This window comes from Pogona vitticeps, chromosome 5, assembly GCF_051106095.1.
Source record: "Pogona vitticeps strain Pit_001003342236 chromosome 5, PviZW2.1, whole genome shotgun sequence".
Taxonomy (NCBI): domain Eukaryota; kingdom Metazoa; phylum Chordata; class Lepidosauria; order Squamata; family Agamidae; genus Pogona; species Pogona vitticeps.
In genome coordinates this window covers 3,547,147-3,565,878 of record NC_135787.1, presented here as the reverse complement: position 1 = coordinate 3,565,878, position 18,732 = coordinate 3,547,147, and the positions used below count along the sequence as shown (strand labels likewise).

Here is an 18,732-nt window from a genome sequence, read left to right as displayed (position 1 = left end):
CCAGCGCTCGCTCACCTCCAGGCACACCGGACGTAGTTGCCATGTTTGTCCTTTCCACAGTTCCCGTACATGTCGCCGGCCCGGTTGACGTCCTGGAAGCAAGCGTCGGGAGCCGGTGAGGCACCTGCAGGGTGAAGGACAACCAAGGAGACTTGGAAAAAGAAGAGGATTGGAAGCAGAGGAAATCATTTGATGGGGAACCCTTTCCTTCCTCCCACTTTCTCCACTGGTTTCACTCCCACACTTCTCCTACATTCGCTCACACTCTCCGGTGACCAAGAAACAGAGTTAGAATCACAGAATCATAGAAAAATGGAGTTGGAAGGGGACCTCGAAGGCCAACAAGTCCATCCTCTGCTCAAGACAGGAGTCCAAACCAAGGAAGATCGGACAGAGGTTTGCCCCACTTTCTTTGGATGCCTCCGGCGTTGGAGCGCTCACCACTGTCATGCTCTAACAGTTGAGAAGTTTTTCCTGATATGTATTCAGCCTAAATCTGGCTTCCTGTAGCTTGAGCCCATTATTATATATCCCGCACTCGGGGATGATCGAGAGCAGAACCTGCCCCTCCTCTGTAGGACTACCTTCCATGTATTTCAGTTGGGGTTTTAGAGACAAGAGGCTGGATCCTTGATGTTTCAGGTGGGCCAGGGCTCGGAGAGTTGGAATGACACACCCCATCTTTCAACGTCCTAACCGTTCTCCCATACATAAGCATTTGGTACAAGACGAAGGGGGACAGGGGTGGCGCTGCAGGTTGAACCGTAGAAGCCTCTGTGCTGCAGGGTCAGAAGATCGTAAGATCGAATCCACACGACGGAGGGAGCTCCCATCACTTGTCCCAGCTCCTGCCAACCGAGCCGTTCAAAAGCATGTAAATAGGTAAATAGGGACCACCTCGGTGGGAAGGTAAGAGCGTTCCGTGCCTAGTCGCACTGGCCACGTGACCACGGAAACTGTCTTCGGAAAAACGCGGGCTCTATGGCTTGGAAACGGGGATGAGCACTGCCCCCCTAGAGTCGGACACGACTGGACTAAATGTCAAGGGGAACCTTAACCTTTACCTTACGAGATGAAGCACCTCCGTTGGGGAAATGACAACAGGCTTGGCATAAGTGCCCTCCCCTCTGTGACCCTGGCTTGGCTCTCTCTTGTTGGGATCCTGCAGGGTTTGCAACACAGAGCAGAGCCGAGCAGAACAGAAACGGAACAGCCAGCTCTGAAAGTGGGCAAAGCTCTTTAGGTTGGATGATGCCTCAGAGAAGCTGATGGCCAAGAGAAGAACTTTTCAAATGCTGCCCACCCCTGGCTTGCAGGGGGATCCCATGCAACAGGGAAGCCTCCCTCCCCTTCTCTTCTTTCCTTCTCAAGCCATAAAAGCCATTGGCCCCTCTCCGCACCCTGTTGCAGGAAATTTAATGTCACATTTCATTTGTCTGTCTCTCCTAAATCTATCATCCATCTGGCTGACACTGTGATTGTTTTATTTTATTTATATGCTGCTTTTCTCCCCACGGGGAACCCAGAGGCAGCTCCCAACCATGAAAACCATGCCATAACGACGTGTTTAAAAATGCCCCACAAAACAACTAAACGTTACTTAGAATTAAAAATGTTTCCAAAGTTTTTTTTACCCACTCTGATGCTACAACAGCAGGGAAACTTTCGGTCCATTTCCTTTTTCTGTGCTGTCGATCATCTTGATCGGCTCTGGTGTGGCTTTTCTCTCTGTTATCCTCCCCGGCCCCACCCCACCCACCCAAAAAGACGAAAAAGTCCCGGAAGATTAAAAGGAAAAAGCTTCAGGCGACTGAGTCTTTTCGTGGCCCTTTTGCAACATTCAGGGACTCCGGCTGGAGAGACGCTTTTGAATGGGAACCATGACGTGCATTTACGCCAAATGGAGACTGAGGACTTTACGATGTTGGTTTAAACCCTTCGGCCTCCCTAGACACACACAGAGCTAGCTCTGGGGGGTGGGGGGGCGCGCTTTTTCACCCCATATGTGTTCTGTGCCATCGAGTCTGAACGGAATTATAGAAACCCTAATAGGGTTTTTAAGGCAAGCGAGGTATTCAAGGAGAGGTTTTACCAGTTCCACTCCCTCATGAGTTACTATGGCTGAGCAGAGATTCGAATCCTGCTCTCCAAAGTCCTAGTCTGTTACTCCATCCATCACCCACGACTACACCACATTGGGGATCCTGAACTGTAGTAACCCAAGTTATCCAGAAGGTGGCACTTATCCCAAAACTAAAAAAGGGATTTTTTTTAAGCATGTGGAGAAAGGAAAACCTATTTATGGTTGGAAATCTATCCTCAGAGGTCTGCTAGCGATTTCTAGCTAACTTGTGCAGATGCGGGCTTGCTCTTGGCTCCTTGGTTTACACAGTCCATCCACCATGGCACCTTCTGCTTCCTTCCCCTAGTCCCGCTTTCTAGCCGGTGGTCAACTCCCTGCACTTCCACTCCTCCTTCTGCTCCTCTAAGCGCTTCAGGGCTAAGTGGTGGTGGTGGTGGGGGAATGGCCACAGCGGGAAGGGATGGGCTTCCTACTCAGAAGGCCCAACGTTAACCCCCACACACACAGGTCCAGGAGAGCCACAGATGGACCTTGTGCACCATCCCGAACGAGATGAGCCAACAGCCTGACCGCCTAGTAGGGCCGACGGGGTCTTCCATCCATGGCAAAGCTATGGAGATCACACTTTGGGAACCCCTGATCCAGATCCATATTGCCAGGTCTGACTGGAAACCATGGCTCTCCAGAGTTTTAGGCAGGATTTATTTTCTAGCCCTACCTGGAGATCTTTGCTATTCCTGGAGGGGTCACCCATCCAAGCCCAGCCCTACTTAGCTTCTGAAATCAGAGGAGAGGAGATTCGTTTAAGGTAGTCAAAAAGGACAGCTTCCAATGATCAGCAGTTCAGAATTGATGACACAAGAAAAATGACTGGCACCCTTTTCAACCTTCCTTTCCACCCTACAGAGGTTACTCTCTGTTCTGGGCCAGCTTAACAGACCTCTGAGCTAATCCAAGGACGGAGAGCCACACGTGAACCTCTAAATCAGTTATTTCCCCAACCTTGGGTCACCCAGATGTTCTCGGACTACAGTTCCCAGAAATCCGGGCCACCACAGCTGGGGGGTGAAGATTTCTGGGAGCTTTAGTTCAAGAATATCCCGGGACCCAAGGCTGGGTTCGAAGCGCTTCTGGACCACAACGGCTGGCATCTCCTCCCATTTGCTAAGCCGGGTTGGGCCAGTAGGAGTTCCAGCCAAACCAACCCCCGAAAGGTCACACCAATGCAATCTCAAGCGTCCGCTCTTATGTCTGAGCATAAGCGGTGGGCCAGGAAGGAGGTGCTCACCTGGGCCCCACAGCTGGACACACTGCTGGTGGTGGGTCATGCACATGCCGTCCTTGCAGTACGCTTCCCCGTTGGAACACGTGGAGCCATCCAGCAAGTATACGTTGGTGGGGCAGTACGGAGAAGCCCCCGTGCAGTATTCTGGGAGGTCACAAGAGCCAGCTGCTTCTCGACACATGGTCCCAGCTGTCTTGAGCTACAGGGGCCGGAAAAAGAAGAAAAAGATCAGACAGAGGCATTCTTGTGTCGGCCAAGAAAACGAAGACGGTCACTCTATTCCTGGAACCGCTTGTTGGAAGGATCTTAGCTGCAGAGAAAGTCAGCCACTCCACCCACATCTTTGGATTTCCTGCACTGCAAAACCCCAAATTCCTCATTTGGGAGTTCTACTTGACTTACATGTACCTTACAGACCCCTGAGTGTGGCTCGCCTGGGAGGAGAGGCCTCGCTTTGAGGCTTAGCTAGGCCTCGCTCCAACCCAGCTTCCTGCCTCAGTGTTAGCTGGGAAGCTTTGGTTCTGAGCAGGAAGCTAGGCCTAGCGAACCCTCAAAACTGTCCAGCTTAAGCCTTTTCTCCTAGGTGTCTGTAAGGCGTGTGTAAGTCAAGGGGAACTCACAGAGCGTGGAATTAACCGGGTTCGTAATCGAAGAAGTCTCGAAGCCCCAACGTCTAATCCTGCAGCCGCCCCATGGAGCCATTTTAAACCATTCCGGATCTGCCAGAGCAGCTGTTCGGTGCAACGTCTAAGGTTACAGAAACGAGGACTGGGGAATCCCGCGGAGGGGACCAGAAGCCCTGTTCGCTGCATATCCCAGGAGCTTGCTTGAAGAAGCAGCAACCATCTTACACAGCATGACAGCAGTGGACACCGTAGAGGGGGTCACAAGACGCAGGGCTCCCTAAAAAGATTCCACCTCCTAATGGATGCCGCCTCTAGCTTGCCTGTGGAGCCAAAGAAAACCAAGTCTCTCCCTCTCGGGCAGAGGCTGGGCTCCCTCCGGCTGGCCACATGTCCCTCTCCTGGACGCAGAGAGACGAACAGATCCTTCCATTAACTGCAGATCTGATCTGTTCCATCAAGAATGCATGAGGGAGAACTCACTTGACTTAGGTTGATGAAGAGCCTGCACCTTTTCAGGGCATATGGGCTGGGCCTATGGAAGGTATTCAATAGATTTTTGTTTTGTTTTATTTTATTTTGTTTTGTTGTTGTTGTTGTGGGGAGAGAGATTTACGAAGGACAAGCACAGCTACTCTTTGCTTCGTTATATCAGGCTGCCTGCAAATTTCAGTTTAATGAAGTTCTGCTTCACCTTACCGAAGCAGCAAAATACAATATCAATGTAACATTACAACAATGCCACAGCATATTCCAACTTCTATAGAATGATGAACAACCAGCAGACTGGTGCCTCGCAAGATGAATTTAATTTGTTCCGCGAGAAGCGCTGTCTTGTAAAAAAAATAGTCTTGCGAAAAGCAGTTTCCCATATGGGAACCCCGCAAGACAAATGAATTTTTTTCGTCTTGTGAGGCATCGATCTCGGGGGGGGGGGGACCGTCTTGCGAAGCATGGCCATAGAAGAAGCTATCTTGCGAGGCACCATAGCGATCGCAAAAACCAATCGTCGTGCGGGTTTTTTGTCCCGTCTTGCGATGCACCACTGTACATCAAAAGATGAGTCAAAACAAGCTTCCCAAACTACAGTAATCAATTAGGGCAAAGAATAAAAGCAGGACAGAACCGCAAGGCTCTGCTTATCAAAAATTCAGCGGGAGCTACTTCTCAACCAAACACTAAATTCTGCAATTCCAAAACTTTAGGATTGGGCAGATGAGAGGGTTTAACATTTATTTTTAACGTAACTGTTTAATATAATCGTCCCTTCTTTGTGCAGAATTAAGGGTTCACTTTTTGCACTGCCACTCAGAAACTGAAAAGTTTGGTGTTTCATCATTCTTCAGAAAAACGGGATCCATAAACAGGGTTGCAAAACAAACCATGAGCCAGCCCACGTTCGTCGGGTTTTCCAGTTCGTGGTTCGTTTCATGCCCATCTCGGCCGACACAACTAACCCAACCGAGGCGGGATTACCTTGCAGCTCTTGCAGCAGCCCCCGTGCGCGCACTCCGCGCCAGCTTTCAGGGTGCAATTCTGCGGGTTGCAGCAGGGGTTCGTACATTCCTGAAAAAGACCACGGGGAGAGGTAGAGAAAACCGGACTCTGTTACACATCCGCAACCACCCCTATGGCCCCTGGCAGCAGAGCTGGTCAAGCGGCAAAGTTGCCCCATCAAATCTCTTCAGTTGGACTTCTTGGGCTATTTCGTAGAATCACGGAGTTGGAAGGGGCCTCTAAGGCCATCGAGCCCAACCTCCTGCTCAAGGCAGGAATTTGAATCAAAGCAGATCTGGCCGTCTTAAGTTTCTCTCGAATGCCTCCAGTGCTGGAGAACTAACCACCTTCCAAGGTCTTTGGTTACGTTATCATACTGTTCTAACAGTTAAGACGTTTTTCCTGATATTCACCCTACATCTGGCTTCCTGTCACTTGAACCCCTTGTTCCCTATCCTGCACTCTGGGATGATCGAGAACAGATCCTGCCCCTCCTCTGTGTGACAGCCTTTTTAAGTCTTTGAATAAGTCTTTGAAAAAAGCTATATCCAATCTCCCGGCGGTCCTATTTTCTCAGGGCTAAACCTGCCCAGTACTTTCCGTCTTTCCTCACAGGCCTCAGCTTCCAGACCCTTGATTTCTCTCTTCCATTGTGGTCTGTGATCCATTCTCTGCTTCATTGGACCAAACAGAGAGAGGTGAGAAAGAGGAAAGGAAGAAGGTGCAGGGGAGAGCCATTGGTGTTTGAGGATCGTGGCCCGCACAGGTTTTAGTGCAACAGTTTTAATGTCCTGATGCTTGGATGTTTTAATTCTGTTGTTTGGTTTTACATTATTTTAAACGTCTTGTGTTTTAAATTGTTTTATACAGCTCCATAAACTGTCTCGAGATCTTGTGAAAGAGGCCAGGCTACAAAAGCCTTTAAATAAATCCATAAATTCAGATCAATCAATATTCAGTCTCACCCAGTGCCCAAATCTCCTTCACATAACGAGAGTTCAGCAGGACCAGAAAAGACTTTGGGTCCTGACTCTCAGTCATAGAGTCCTAGAAGCAGGGAGTTGGAAGGGGGGGCCCTCTCAAGCCCATCTAGTCCAACCCCGCTCAGATAAGATTTTCTTGTGTAATCTTGTCCAATCAAGGCAGGAATTCAAATCATAGCAGATCTGACAGACGGTGGTCCCCCTTTCTCTTGAACACCTGAGGTCGTAGGTTCCATTGCAATTCCGTTGTTATACTGTTCGAACAGTTAAGACATTTTTCCTGATATTCAGCTGGAATCTGTCTTCCTGTGATTTGTGCCCACGATTATATGTTCTTGGGGATAAAACAGGAAGGATCAGGCCAAATTTGCAAGAGGAGGGCAGGAAGATGTGCTGAACATGGAACCCTACCCCCTTCCACCCTCACGAGTCAGGGTCCCCCAGAGGTGAGGCTGAAAGGCTTGAACTTCATGGGTGTTTTCAACCCTTCTTTCAGCCCTACCAGGCCACACACACAGCCTTCAATTTCCAAAATCCCACAACCCGCCCCTCCCCAGAAAACATACCTCCGTCTCCCCGCAGTCACACTCCTCCCCATCCTCCAAGAACCCGTTGCCGCACTTCTTGCCCACCACGAGGTCCTTGGTGTCAGGCATGTTGAAAAGGCACATGCCCCCTCCCTTCTGGAAGTAGCTCTCCAGCTGCCTCCGGCTGCAGGAGCTGAAGACTTTCGGGAAGGGGTAGCTGGAGGCAGAAACAAAGGCGGAGAAAACCCAGCAGATTAGGCAAGGATTAGACCCGATCAGCAAAAAAACAGAAGGCATACATGATTTGCTTATTTAAAAAATAATAATAATCTGATTTCTGTAGAAAAAGATGATCCATTTTTAAAAAGAAAGAGGGAGAGGGGAGGGGAGGGAAAGAAAGAAAGAAGGAAAGAAGGAAAGAAAGAAAGAAGGAAGGAAGGAAGGAAGGAAGGAAGAAAGAAAGAAAGAAAGAAAGAAAGAAAGAAAGAAAGAAAGAAAGAAAGAAAGAAAGAAAGAAAGAAAGAAAGAAAGAAAGAAAGAAAGAAAGAAAGAAAGAAAGAAAGAAAGAAAGAAAGAAAGAAAGAAAGAAAGAAAGAAAGAAAGAGGGAGGGAGGGAGGGAGGGAAGGAGGGAAGGAAAGAGGGAAGGAGGGAGGAAAGTATAGTAAACTATAAAATCCACAGCCTAATAGTTTCAGTTCAATAACAGATACAATAAAATAAGCCAGACACATTGTAGCATAAAGTACTTTTCTAGTCACCTAAGAGCAGCACAGAGCAGACAACACAGTCTGCAAACCACATGAAGATGAATTTGCTTTTAAAAAATAAAAGACGCCCGGTTCACCCTCCCATGTTCCAGCCTCCACCTTGTATACTGCCCTCCCCCATTTGATTTGCTGCCTGGGAAACCTGAAGGCAGCAGGAGGAGGAGAGGACCACCACCTTTGAGAGCGATGGACTCCCGAAAGGAAGCCACAGGGCTGTGTTTGCAAGAGCTGAGCAGAGCGGTTAAGGACGGGACATTTTGAAGGTCGATCACTCCTAGGATCCTCATCATGTGATGTGACAGCCTATAGCAATTCCACTGGATCCAGAACCATACTGCACATAAAGCCCAGCCGCTCCCCCACAAGAGCAATGGGTCCTACTGTCCCAGTGTGAGTTATACACAAAGTCATCTTATCCCAGTGGGTCGTCCCTCAGGATCCGTGCTTTGACGCACCTGTGTTGGATTCCTCTTGGATCACGAACCCAACCCCTCCACAGTTGTCTTTCCCCGAAAGAATGCGTGCTTTGTGCATGAGGACGCCAGGGGGCACAGAGGCCACTCTGCCCACCACATCCGCTCCCCTTTTCCGCTACTCACGGGTGTGCAAACCCTTTTTTTTCCAGGCTAGAGAACTTCCTGGTTTGGAAAAAGGCTCCAAAGTTCCCGCAGGCCTGAGCTGATGCGTCGAACAGATGCTCAGGCCTGGCCTCTGGTTCAGCACAGGGCTGGGTTTTCGGAACGGGCTGCACATGGCGCACGTTGGACGCAGCAGCCCTCGTCTGGCCGGTCTCGCCACCACCTCCCTTTTCCGCTGCCTTGCCTCGAACACCCTCTCTTTGCTACCGTGCAGCTGTCTCATCCTGGCTGCCTTGCAACTTGGAGAAAGCTGGTTTTAATTTACAGCTCCCGAGGTTTTTTCCAAGGACTCCACGTTACACGGCCAGGAAGGCAACAGATCAAGGAGGGAGAGACCACAGAAAGAGAGAAAGAACTCGAATTCCCACCCTCCAGTCCAAACCACCGTGCGAAGAAACCCCCTAACTGCATCAAGGACTGTCTTTCAGGGGGTGGGGGGGGAGAGTATAACTCCCAAAGCCGTAAGACATTCCCACCTGCTAGTCCTACAGGCTGGGGATTAGGGGTGGTGTAATCTAAAACACACGCTGGGATTTCTAGTCACTATGTATGGATATAAAAACTGGACAGATAAAAAAAACAGAATTGGTTTGTTCGAAATGTGATGCTGGAGGAGAGCTTTGCGGATGCCCTGGACAGCCAGAAAGGCAGACGAGTGGGTCCTAGATCAAACTAAGCGTGAACGATCACTGGATGCCATAATGGTGAAACTGAGACTGTCCTATAAAACAGTGCCTCCGAGTCCCATCCCAGAGAGATGGCCCAGAGGGATACCATGCCTGATGGTATTCAAAGCGGCTGAAATGTCCAGCAGAACTGACAGAGACACACTCCCCCCTGTCCAGCTCTCGGCATAGGTCATCCAACAAGGCAACCAAAGCAGTCTCTGTTACATAGGTAAGGGTTCCCCTAGACATTTAGTCCAGTCGTGTCTGACTCTAGGGCGCGGTGCTCATCCCCGTTTCCAAGCCGTAGAGCCAGCGTTTGTCCGAAGATTGTTTCCGTGGTCACGTGGCCAGCACAACTAGACACGGAACAGCATGACCTTCCCACCATGGTGGTACCTATCTATCTACTTGTATTTTTAGGTGCTTTTGAATGGCTAGGTTGGCAGGAGCTGGGGCAAGTGACGGGAGCTCCCTCCCTCGCCTGGATTCGATCTTACGACTGCAGGTCTTCTGACCTTGCAGCACAGAGGCTTCTGCAGTTTAATCTGCAGCGCCACCGTGTCCCTCCTCTGTCCCATAGCCAGGCCTAAAACCAGATTGAAAAGGGTCTAGATAATCTACTTCCTCCAGGAATCCCTGGAGCTGAGAAACCACCCCACCCTCCAGTACCTTGCCCAGGAATGGGATGACGGAGACTGGCCGGTAGTTATCCAGTACACTGGGATCCAGGGAGGGCTTCTTCGGTAGCAGTCTTATGACCGCCTCCTTTAAGCAAGCAGGGATCCTACTCTGCTGCAAGGAAGCTTCTACCACTCCCCGTACCCAATCGGCCATTCCTCCTCTGGCTCCTTTTATGAGCCAGGAAGGGCCAGGGTCCAGCAACACACCTCTGGCGCCTTCCCCCTCTCCAAGAATCCTGTCCACATCCTCAGGTGGCACCAGCTGAAACATCGTCATTCCAGTGGGACAAGCAGAGGCCAAAGTTACATCAACAGCACCATCTTGCCAAGCTCATTCCGGACCTCATCCCCAAAGGCTCCAACCAACGTAACCAACAGTTGCATCAACAACATCTGGGGACCGTTGACAAAGGACTTTGGCAACCAGCTTCACCACACCCATTTGCTGCAATCATGGATAGATCTGCTCCACACTACACGGTGAAGCTAGGCGTCTCCAAGACGTGGTTTGCACAACTTATGTTATAAACCATCTAGAGAGTGCTTTAGCACAACGGGGTGGTATATATATATATATGTCAAGACAAGGACAACACAAATCTTCACAATGTGTTTCCCAAGATCACTGCTGGATAGCTCCGTGGTTGAGGTCTCTGGCTGCAGAGCCAGAGGTTAGGAGTTTGATTCCAACACCCCCCCCCCCCCGGGGCTTCCTCGATAGGGCTGGACGTGATGAACCATCGGGTCTCATCCAACTCTGCAGTTCTAAGAGGAGGATGGTGACGCGTCCATTCCAAAGCTACCCAGCCCATCTTACCCGGTGGCCGCAGCCATGACGCAGCCCCCCTGGGATGCCGTGGCCTCCAGGCAGCAGCCCTCAACGTCGTGACTCATGCCAAAGTTGTGGCCGATCTCGTGGGCCATGGTGGCGGCCGCTCCAATGGGCAGCTCCGAATGGTCCTGGGGAAAGAAGACGAGGGGGGGAGAACAGAGGAAAGCTTCACCAAGCTAAAACAGGAAGAGGTTTGTTTCATAACTCAAAGGGACAGCCTTTGGACCTCAACTTGGGGCCAGATCTTAGCTGCAGAAGCAGAATCCACCCTGTGGTAGGAACTCAACATCAGCCACCGCCCCCCCCCCCCACCCCAAAGGATCTGAGTCAAAAGCTGTTAGGTCGTAAAGAAACAGATTGTAATTAGCAATTGATTATGGTTAGTGCAGGTGGCATTAATGAAGGACTGAGTCACTGCCTACCTGCCAAGAAGAACACAGCAGTGAGGGATAAGCTGTCCTAAAGCACACCCCCATTTGATTGGTTAAAGGAAATATAAATTAAGTTACTGTGTTCTTTGCAGTTCTTTATTTTGATTCTCTTGACGAATTTCTGCCCACTCAACGACCGAATGTTCAGTTCCTGCAGGACATGGCTATCAGTTTGGATAGCCATGTAAATATATTTCTCAGTATGCACTCTTGCTTTCTGCGCGTGCGATTTCCTGCGGTGGAGATTCCAGTCTCAAGACTTTGCAAAGAGACAGGGGTTTTTTTTGCTGAAATCTTTTTAAAGTTAACCAAAGTGCCCTTCTGTGGACCACCAACGGGGGAATAATTTTTTCCCCCCACATCCAGCTAATTCAAAAAGGGGTCGTCCCGCACCGCGGAGAGAAGTGCTCTAGATGGCTTAAGGGGTTCCTGGAGAGACACCCCCCGTCTCCTTACCACGCTCACACCACCCGAGTTTTCTCCCGTGCACATCCCCTCCAGTGGGGCCATGCCAATGGTTGTCCCCCTGAACGACACACCCCTGTGGAGAGACATAAGGGGTGGGTGGGGGGAGACAAAGAGAAAAGAGAGTCTCAAGATCAGAGGCAGATCTGAAACCTGTCTCTATTTACAGAGCACGATGCATGAGGGAGCTGGGATGAAGGTGAGTGGGCCTCTCCTTCCATCAGGCATTTAATTTAAGTGCTTCATAACCCAGAACTATCTGTTGCCGTTTTTATAACCTTGCATGATGCCTGGAGAAAGTGTGGGTGGGAGGGACCTTTCTGGGCTGGGTGACTGTCAATCCATTGAGCACTAACCAATGGTTCCCTCCTGCCTCTGAATTCAAAGAGAGACCCGCCCCTTCGCTCTGAGCTCCCTTCCCTCTCTTTTGAGTCTGTTGAGGTTGGCTCCTGAAAGCTGTAACGTTGGCCAGTTCAGCTGCAAGCAACAAAACCTTTTTTTTTAAAAAAAAATTCTTTCTCTTACTAATGTCTCAGACTGAGTTGCTGAGATTGTGTCAGCTGGTGAGGGAAAGGGGTGGACTAATCCGGGGAATTTGAATCTATTGTGCTTTGTGAATCCCTGCACTTCTGCTGCACAGCTAGAGGAATGTAACTAGAAATTTCTAGAATGTAACTAGAAATTCAAAACTCTGCAACACGTCTCTGCAGGAGAAAGCAAGGATCCTTCCTACCAATGTGCCACCATGATGGAGAATGATGACCGAGCTTTGGGTTTTCTGCATTAAACACACATGCTCTGACTCTGAAGCAGAGCTCAAAAAAGTTAAGTGTTTTAGACTACAACTTCTAGAAAGTGGGGGGGGGGGAGAGAATCTTAGAACTGGAAGGGACCCTCTGGATCATCCAGTCCAGCCCCTCTCAAGGAGGCCCATTGGGGGAACCGAACTCCCCACCTCTGACGCCGCAGCCAGAGGCCTAAGCCGCTGAGATAATGACCCCAGAGGGCAACCCACCCTCGCCATGCGCACTCACGTTAGAAGCTGAGCATTATCATGCCTCTTCCGAGACTTCAAAGTCTTTTTCCACTGCAGGAAGGAGACCAGGGAGGTGTGGGCATCGCTGGTCACGGTGCATCTGTCTCCCTCCGTCCAGACCTCGATGCCAATCAGGGCTACTTTGATGTTCAGGGACCTGTAAAACTGGAGAAAGGGCCAAGAGGAGAAGAGCAGGAGCTATTGAAAAAGCAAACCCACACAAGACCTTAAGACGTCGCGGTCCAGTTGTCCACCTCGAGCACCACACAAGACAGTTGCTGTCGTTGTTCTTTGGAAGGAGTGCCGGCATACATGCATAAGAGTCCAAAAACTTATTGCACTCACTGTAGCATAAAGTGATGCATGAGCAAGTTCACGGGAAGTTGCAACCAGGCCTTCCGCATGTCTGACCGCACAACTGGTTACACAACCGATTCAAATCGGACTGCACAACCGTCGCTGTGGAAGGCGCATCCCGGATAACAACTTTTGCCCAGATGCAAATTTAGCAAAATTTTATGAAATTTTGCAAAGTTCATAACTTGAACTTACTCCTCGTGTAAGTTCAAGTTATGTGTCCCTAGAAGGGCAATAGGATTTCAGCTGGAGCAAACCTGTGAAGTAGGGCTACAGGGCAGCCTTCCCAGAGACGCTTTCAAGCAAACGCCTGTTTGGCCAGATAACTGGTTTAAGACACCCTTTGCCGTTGTTTATTGGGTATTTTGTGCTTACCTTGTCTACATAGTTAGCGATCTCCAGGATCCGTTGCTTCGTACGGCCCAAATTTTGCTTTTGAGTTGTAAACTGAGAAACAAGATTGAGAAAGAACAGGGGGAAAAGAGGGAACATTATACGAAGGTGAACACATCTAATTTTCTTCTTTGTTTTGCAAAAGTCAGCACACAACCTGTAGAGTGCTCTTTTTAGACATTATTTCTATAGAGACCTATGTCACAGGGATACTATTCAGAAGGATTTCTCTGCATTCTGGATCTCTCCTCGTTCAGAAAGCACACATTTCAGCTCTCTTCAACAGGAGCTTCTATTCCAAGCTTCTTTCACACGTAGAAAAATGGAAGTCTGATGTCATGGTCAGGAGCGGGCAGCCCGCGGGCCAGATCTGACTTGTGAGCCAGCCTCTCCCGGAAAGCTGCTTCTCTAGGCCGCCTTCAAAAGAGGAAACTATTTTTTTAAAAAAAAGATAGCACTGCTCTGCTTTCTTCAACAACTTCCCTTGATCTTAGGGGAGGAAGGAATTTGAACACAGTACTTTGAGGGGGGGGCTGGATCTCCCAAACATCCCTTAGCCAATCTGGCTGGCTCAGGGATGCTGGCAGTCGGAGTCCAAACCAGTAAGACTGGCTGGCTAAGCAGAAGAAGATCGCCGAGGCCACCCTGGAAGCAGCAAAAAGAGTAAAGCAAATATTGTCATAACGGAACCCGAGGTCGTCCAGGGGTGGGGAATCTGGCAGGAGCTTCAGAGCAGACAAAAGAAGGTCATTCACACTGGGAGTCCTTCATCCCCGGCTTCGGCTGTCTCAGCATGTTGGGACAGCCACCAACCGACAGGGCTTTCCAAGACGATTAAGGCTCGCCGGCACAGGGGCAAAACTATCTAGTTCCGTGCCGTTCATTCCCTTCAGTTCTTTTTCCCGCTGACCCAATGGACGCAAGACACAGGGCCTCTCCCCCTGCCTTCCATCCTTTTCGATTCTCTTTAGGCGCCTTGTGCGATTTTGAAACGGGCTTTGTTGTGAGAGCTGAACTCAGCGCTACAGGACGCCCACTGCAGAATTCATTTCTGTCTCTGCAGCTTTCAGTTCAGAAGCCTGGAATGGACCGTTTGGCCGGCTTTTGAAACAGAAAGGGAAAAAAAGAAAAGAGAGCCATTCCACAGGCAAAGCTCTGGCGAGGAAGGAATTTCGAAGGATTTATTTCCTAGGAAGCCCGGTGGGGGGGGAAGTGCAAGGATTTCCAAGGAAGTGACCTTTACAGTGCAATGTAGACCCCCCCCCAAAAAAAAGCCCTACAAAGCAGGGTTCTGCTCTTCAAAACTATGGGGTCAAATGAACACAGGCTAAAACAGGCCTGTTGTGAAGCTGGACTTCATCTCCACGGGCCTTGGTATCTCATTTTACCAAGGAACTGTTTGGAAGAACACTCTCGGACTAAAGCAGTGGTTTCCAGCTTTGGGTCCCCAGATGTTCTTGGACTACAACTCCCAGAAATCCTGGCCAGCCCAGCTCACAGTGAAGGCCTCTGGGAGATTTAGCCGCAAAACATCTGGGGACCCAGCGTTGGGAAGCACTGGACCGCATCCAAGGAGGTGGCCCTCTTACCAGAGTGTAGTCAGCAGCTATGAAGAGCTCCATGTATTTCAAAGTCCTCCAGGCGTCCCTCTTTTTCTGCAAAACAAAATTGCTTTAGTCTCCCTGGAAATGCACCAAGGTACAAAATGTTTGACTAGGGCTGTAACAAATACTGGGCAATTTTCTCCTCTTGATGAAACATTTCAAGACACTGCAATATAAAAGTCTCCGTGACCTTTTTTTGCTCCTGCGCAAAAGCAAAAATGCCAGTATCAAGGCCGGCATTTTTCCATCAGAAGTAATGTTCACTTTTAAAAGGTGGGTTTTGTGCAAAGCCTGTGTTTTGCACTAAAAACTTTGTATTTTCTTTCTTTCTTTCTTTCTTTCTTTCTTTCTTTCTTTCTTTTTTCCGTCCTTCCTTCCTTAGGCACTTTGTATTTTACACATACAAAAAAAAAGAAAGGGTTCTCTGCACATAACACAACTTTTTAATGGAAAACTGAAGTATTTTGCATGAAATATATTTCTACCTCCTCACCCCTCAAAAAAAGAGCCATCATGCGAAAGTCAAACAAGGAAATGAAAAGACACAAGGCATGTTGGGATCATTTGGATCCATTTATTTGCTTTATCTAACAGATCTGGAAGATCACTGGAGGAGTCCAAAGGTGGCAAACAGAACAATCCTATTGGACATTCCAAATTGTTCAGAATTGTGGCCTATAATAGCTGGAGGGCGGTTGTCACCATGAGGAATTCAGAACAGCACAAGGCCAAGCTTTGTGACTGCTGTGCTTTGTGTTTGAGTTTGTGGGTTCTGCATGTTTGACATTCAGTGTAAACAAGATGCATTTTAACTTTAAAAAAATAGTGGAAGGAAAAAATGCACAAAAACTCTTACAGTCCCATGCAGTGGGGAGAAAAATCCCTAAGGAAATAGAATAAGGAAAGATTTACAGTCTATCCTTCTAGGTGACCCATCTTCTCTGATCTCGGAAACAATCAGCTAGGACCAAATATTCCAGAAGAAAATTCTGACCTAGGGGGAGCAGCTGATCACAATGACAGATCATCTCTCCCCTTATCACAGCAGTACACCCACAACAAAAAAAAAACAACACTGATCACCATAATCACCCAATCTCCTGAAAAGGACAAAAGCTGATCCCACCGCTATAAATACTCAACTATCCCACAAACTGCAACAGAGCACAGACAGGGTTCTGACTCCTGTCCTCTGAAGATGCCGGCCACAGAGACTGGTGAAACGTCGGGAAGAACAACCTTCAGAACATGGCCAAAGAGCCTAAAAAACCCACAACCACCATCAGATCCCGGCCATGAAAGCCTTCGAGAAGACATACCCCTTTCCGCTTGCAACACCCCAAGGACTGAGGAACACAGAACTTATTTTGGCAGATCTATGGCCCAGCCCTGGGACCCATAGCAAATCAAGAGGACCTTTCTTCCCAACCTTTCTTGTTGCATCCTAAACTTTCTGTAGTCGACACAAAGCTTACCCGCCGCTGTGTATGTGGCTCAAAGAATCTAGCAATATCCGCTACATTGCTGTGCAGCTGGTCACTGTGCCCGCAGGTGCCCCCTTTGAGGGATAAGTGTTCTGTCCGATAAATGAGGTGAGGCTCAGATTCTGGATTCGCAGGAGGCTTCAGGTAATAGCTGTCATTGTGGTTGAGTATGATCAAGCCGCTAGTGAAAGGGGAGAAAAAGAAGGCAATCACAAAAGTTTTCCCCCAAAAAATAAATTAATTATGGTTTTGCCCCACCTTTCTCCTTAAAAAGGACTCAAGGCAGTTTGCATTATTAAAAGGCAATGTTTTTAGCTTTAAATAGCAAGGATGCAAACACCAAAAAGAATCAAATACTCTAAAAAATAGATAAAGGTAAAGATTCCCCTTGACAATTTGTCCAGTTGTGTGCTACTCTAGGGGGGCGGTACTCATCTCCGTTTCCAACCCATAGAGCCAGCGTTTGTCAGAAGACAAACTTCCGTGGTCACGTGGCCAGCGTGACTAGACATGGAACGCCGTTTACCTTCCCACTGAGGTGGTCCCTATTTATCTACTCGCATTTTTGCATTTTGCATGCTTTCAAACCGATAGCTTGGCAGGAGCTGGAACAAGCGACAGGAGCTCCCTCCGTCGCGTGGATTCGATCTTATGACTGCAGGTCTTCTGACCTTGCAGCACAGAGGCTTCAGCGGTTTAACCCGCAGCAGCAGCACGTCAAAAAACATAAGCAATGCCAAAAACACATTCAAAGCAGTACCCCCCAAAAGAAGGGACTGGAAAACTACTTCTGAACACTCCGTAGCTCAAACATCCTGGGAAAGGGTTGCTATAATTCAGAATTGACTTGACACATAACGATAAACTAATTCTTCAGCCCCATTTTGTGGATGTTGGATTGCCATGCTTCTACGTTCTCTCAGCGCCCACCCCCAACCATCATTGGCAAAAAGATTACTGAGGTGTGAATGAGCTACCAGGTCACACATGATACCGGGAGACACAGCAACAGTGCCTCCAGCAGCCTGGACAACAGAGACCGTTTGTTTGTTTGGAGGAGCTGCAAGTTTCTAGCCCTCATTGCTAAAAAGACAAAGAGAGTGAATTTATTTCTGTAGAAAACTCTGAAAGAAAGAAAGAAAGAAAGAAAGAAAGAAAGAAAGAAAGAAAGAAAGAAAGAAAGAAAGAAAGAAAGAAAGAAAGAAAGAAAGAAAGAAAGAAAGAAAGAAAAAATCCCCAGCCTTAGTTTAGAGCAACCTCTTAATTCTCACTTCCTCTGGTAAAAAGCATCTTTGGAGTTACACCAGGAAACTGTTTTAGGGGTGAGTCAAAACTCCTTTCTCACTTTATGCCCTGATCTTGATATATTCCCCTGCGTCTCCACCCGTGGCTTCTTTCTGAGAAGGGAAAAGAGGCCGGGAACTCCAAATATAGGGTTTCTGTGGAATGACTCGATCCCTGGAAATGCAGATACACACACCCCCTTTAAATGTGCGGCTCTTTACCAAAACACAGTGGCAGGCTGGGGGGGCAGGGGTGGAGACAGAAAGAAGAAAATGCACCAGTTTGAATTTTCTAGGAGAATCTTAGGTCCTCCCCATTCCAAGCAAATCTATAAAAGTGGCCGGAACATTTGTAGCACAGCCAGAAAAGGATGCAACCAGGGTCTGTCTGGGAAAAGGCGGACCGTGGGTGGCAGAAAGCCAGCCGAGGGGAGATCCAGCTGTTTGCCCCACCCCTCCCTTTGGGTTGCAGCCTGGGGCAACGTTGCAGGAGGAGGAGGACCGGACTGGGGGGACCTCTCCAACTGCACCACTCATCTGACAGCCCATTAATATCCGGAGTCACAAACGAAGCGGTGGGTGGATGCCCACACATCGCTGAAGGATGATCTCACAGGGCAGCATTCCTAAAGAGGCAGCTCACACAAGGGAAGGCTGGGGGGTTTTTTTCCAGGCCTAAGAGAGGATGATGACAAGCTGCAGTGGGAGGGGAGGCCGATAGGAGGGGAGGGGAAAAGACAATGCAGGGATTGCTAAGTCAATTTTTCCCCTTTTTTCCCTCCCCCCCTCTCTCTCCCTCTCCCATTCTGGCAAGTTTTTCGCCCCCACAAAAGGACAGGTCACGAGCAGCCACAGTGGCAGGACCTTCGGCCACAGCGGAGAACGAAGGGTTTTTTTTTTCTTGACCACTAACTAAACCAAGATGCCAGGCAGTCCACACTGTGAGACAGGATGGGGTAAAGATTATCACGTTGCTGTTATAGATCATCAAATCACCTTTTGACTTATAGCAACCCGATGAATGAGCCATCTCCAAAATGCCTGGTCTCCAACAGTCCTGCTCATCTCTTTTGAACTCAAGCCTGTGGCTTCCTT

At 48.8% G+C, this 18,732-nt stretch overlaps 1 protein-coding gene across 4 annotated transcripts in view; it reads right to left on the bottom strand.

Annotated features, from left to right (window-relative positions):
- The window catches only part of ADAM33 (ADAM metallopeptidase domain 33), an 86,849-nt gene that overhangs the window by 24,361 nt on the left and 43,756 nt on the right, over positions 1-18,732 (bottom strand). For all 4 annotated transcript variants that reach the window (XR_013545746.1, XR_013545745.1, XM_073002144.2 and 1 more), the window contains exons 6-15: positions 16,346-16,535; positions 14,856-14,921; positions 13,249-13,320; positions 12,515-12,681; positions 11,472-11,556; positions 10,570-10,712; positions 7,038-7,215; positions 5,468-5,557; positions 3,372-3,567; positions 16-124 (exon numbers count right to left, since the gene is read on the bottom strand). Coding sequence is in view for 2 of the 4 variants with exons in the window: in XM_073002144.2 (XP_072858245.2) it covers positions 16-124; positions 3,372-3,567; positions 5,468-5,557; positions 7,038-7,215; positions 10,570-10,712; positions 11,472-11,556; positions 12,515-12,681; positions 13,249-13,320; positions 14,856-14,921; positions 16,346-16,535 (1,296 nt within the window). In the remaining 2 variants the exon portion in view is untranslated. The remainder of the gene's footprint in view (positions 1-15; positions 125-3,371; positions 3,568-5,467; positions 5,558-7,037; positions 7,216-10,569; positions 10,713-11,471; positions 11,557-12,514; positions 12,682-13,248; positions 13,321-14,855; positions 14,922-16,345; positions 16,536-18,732) is intronic.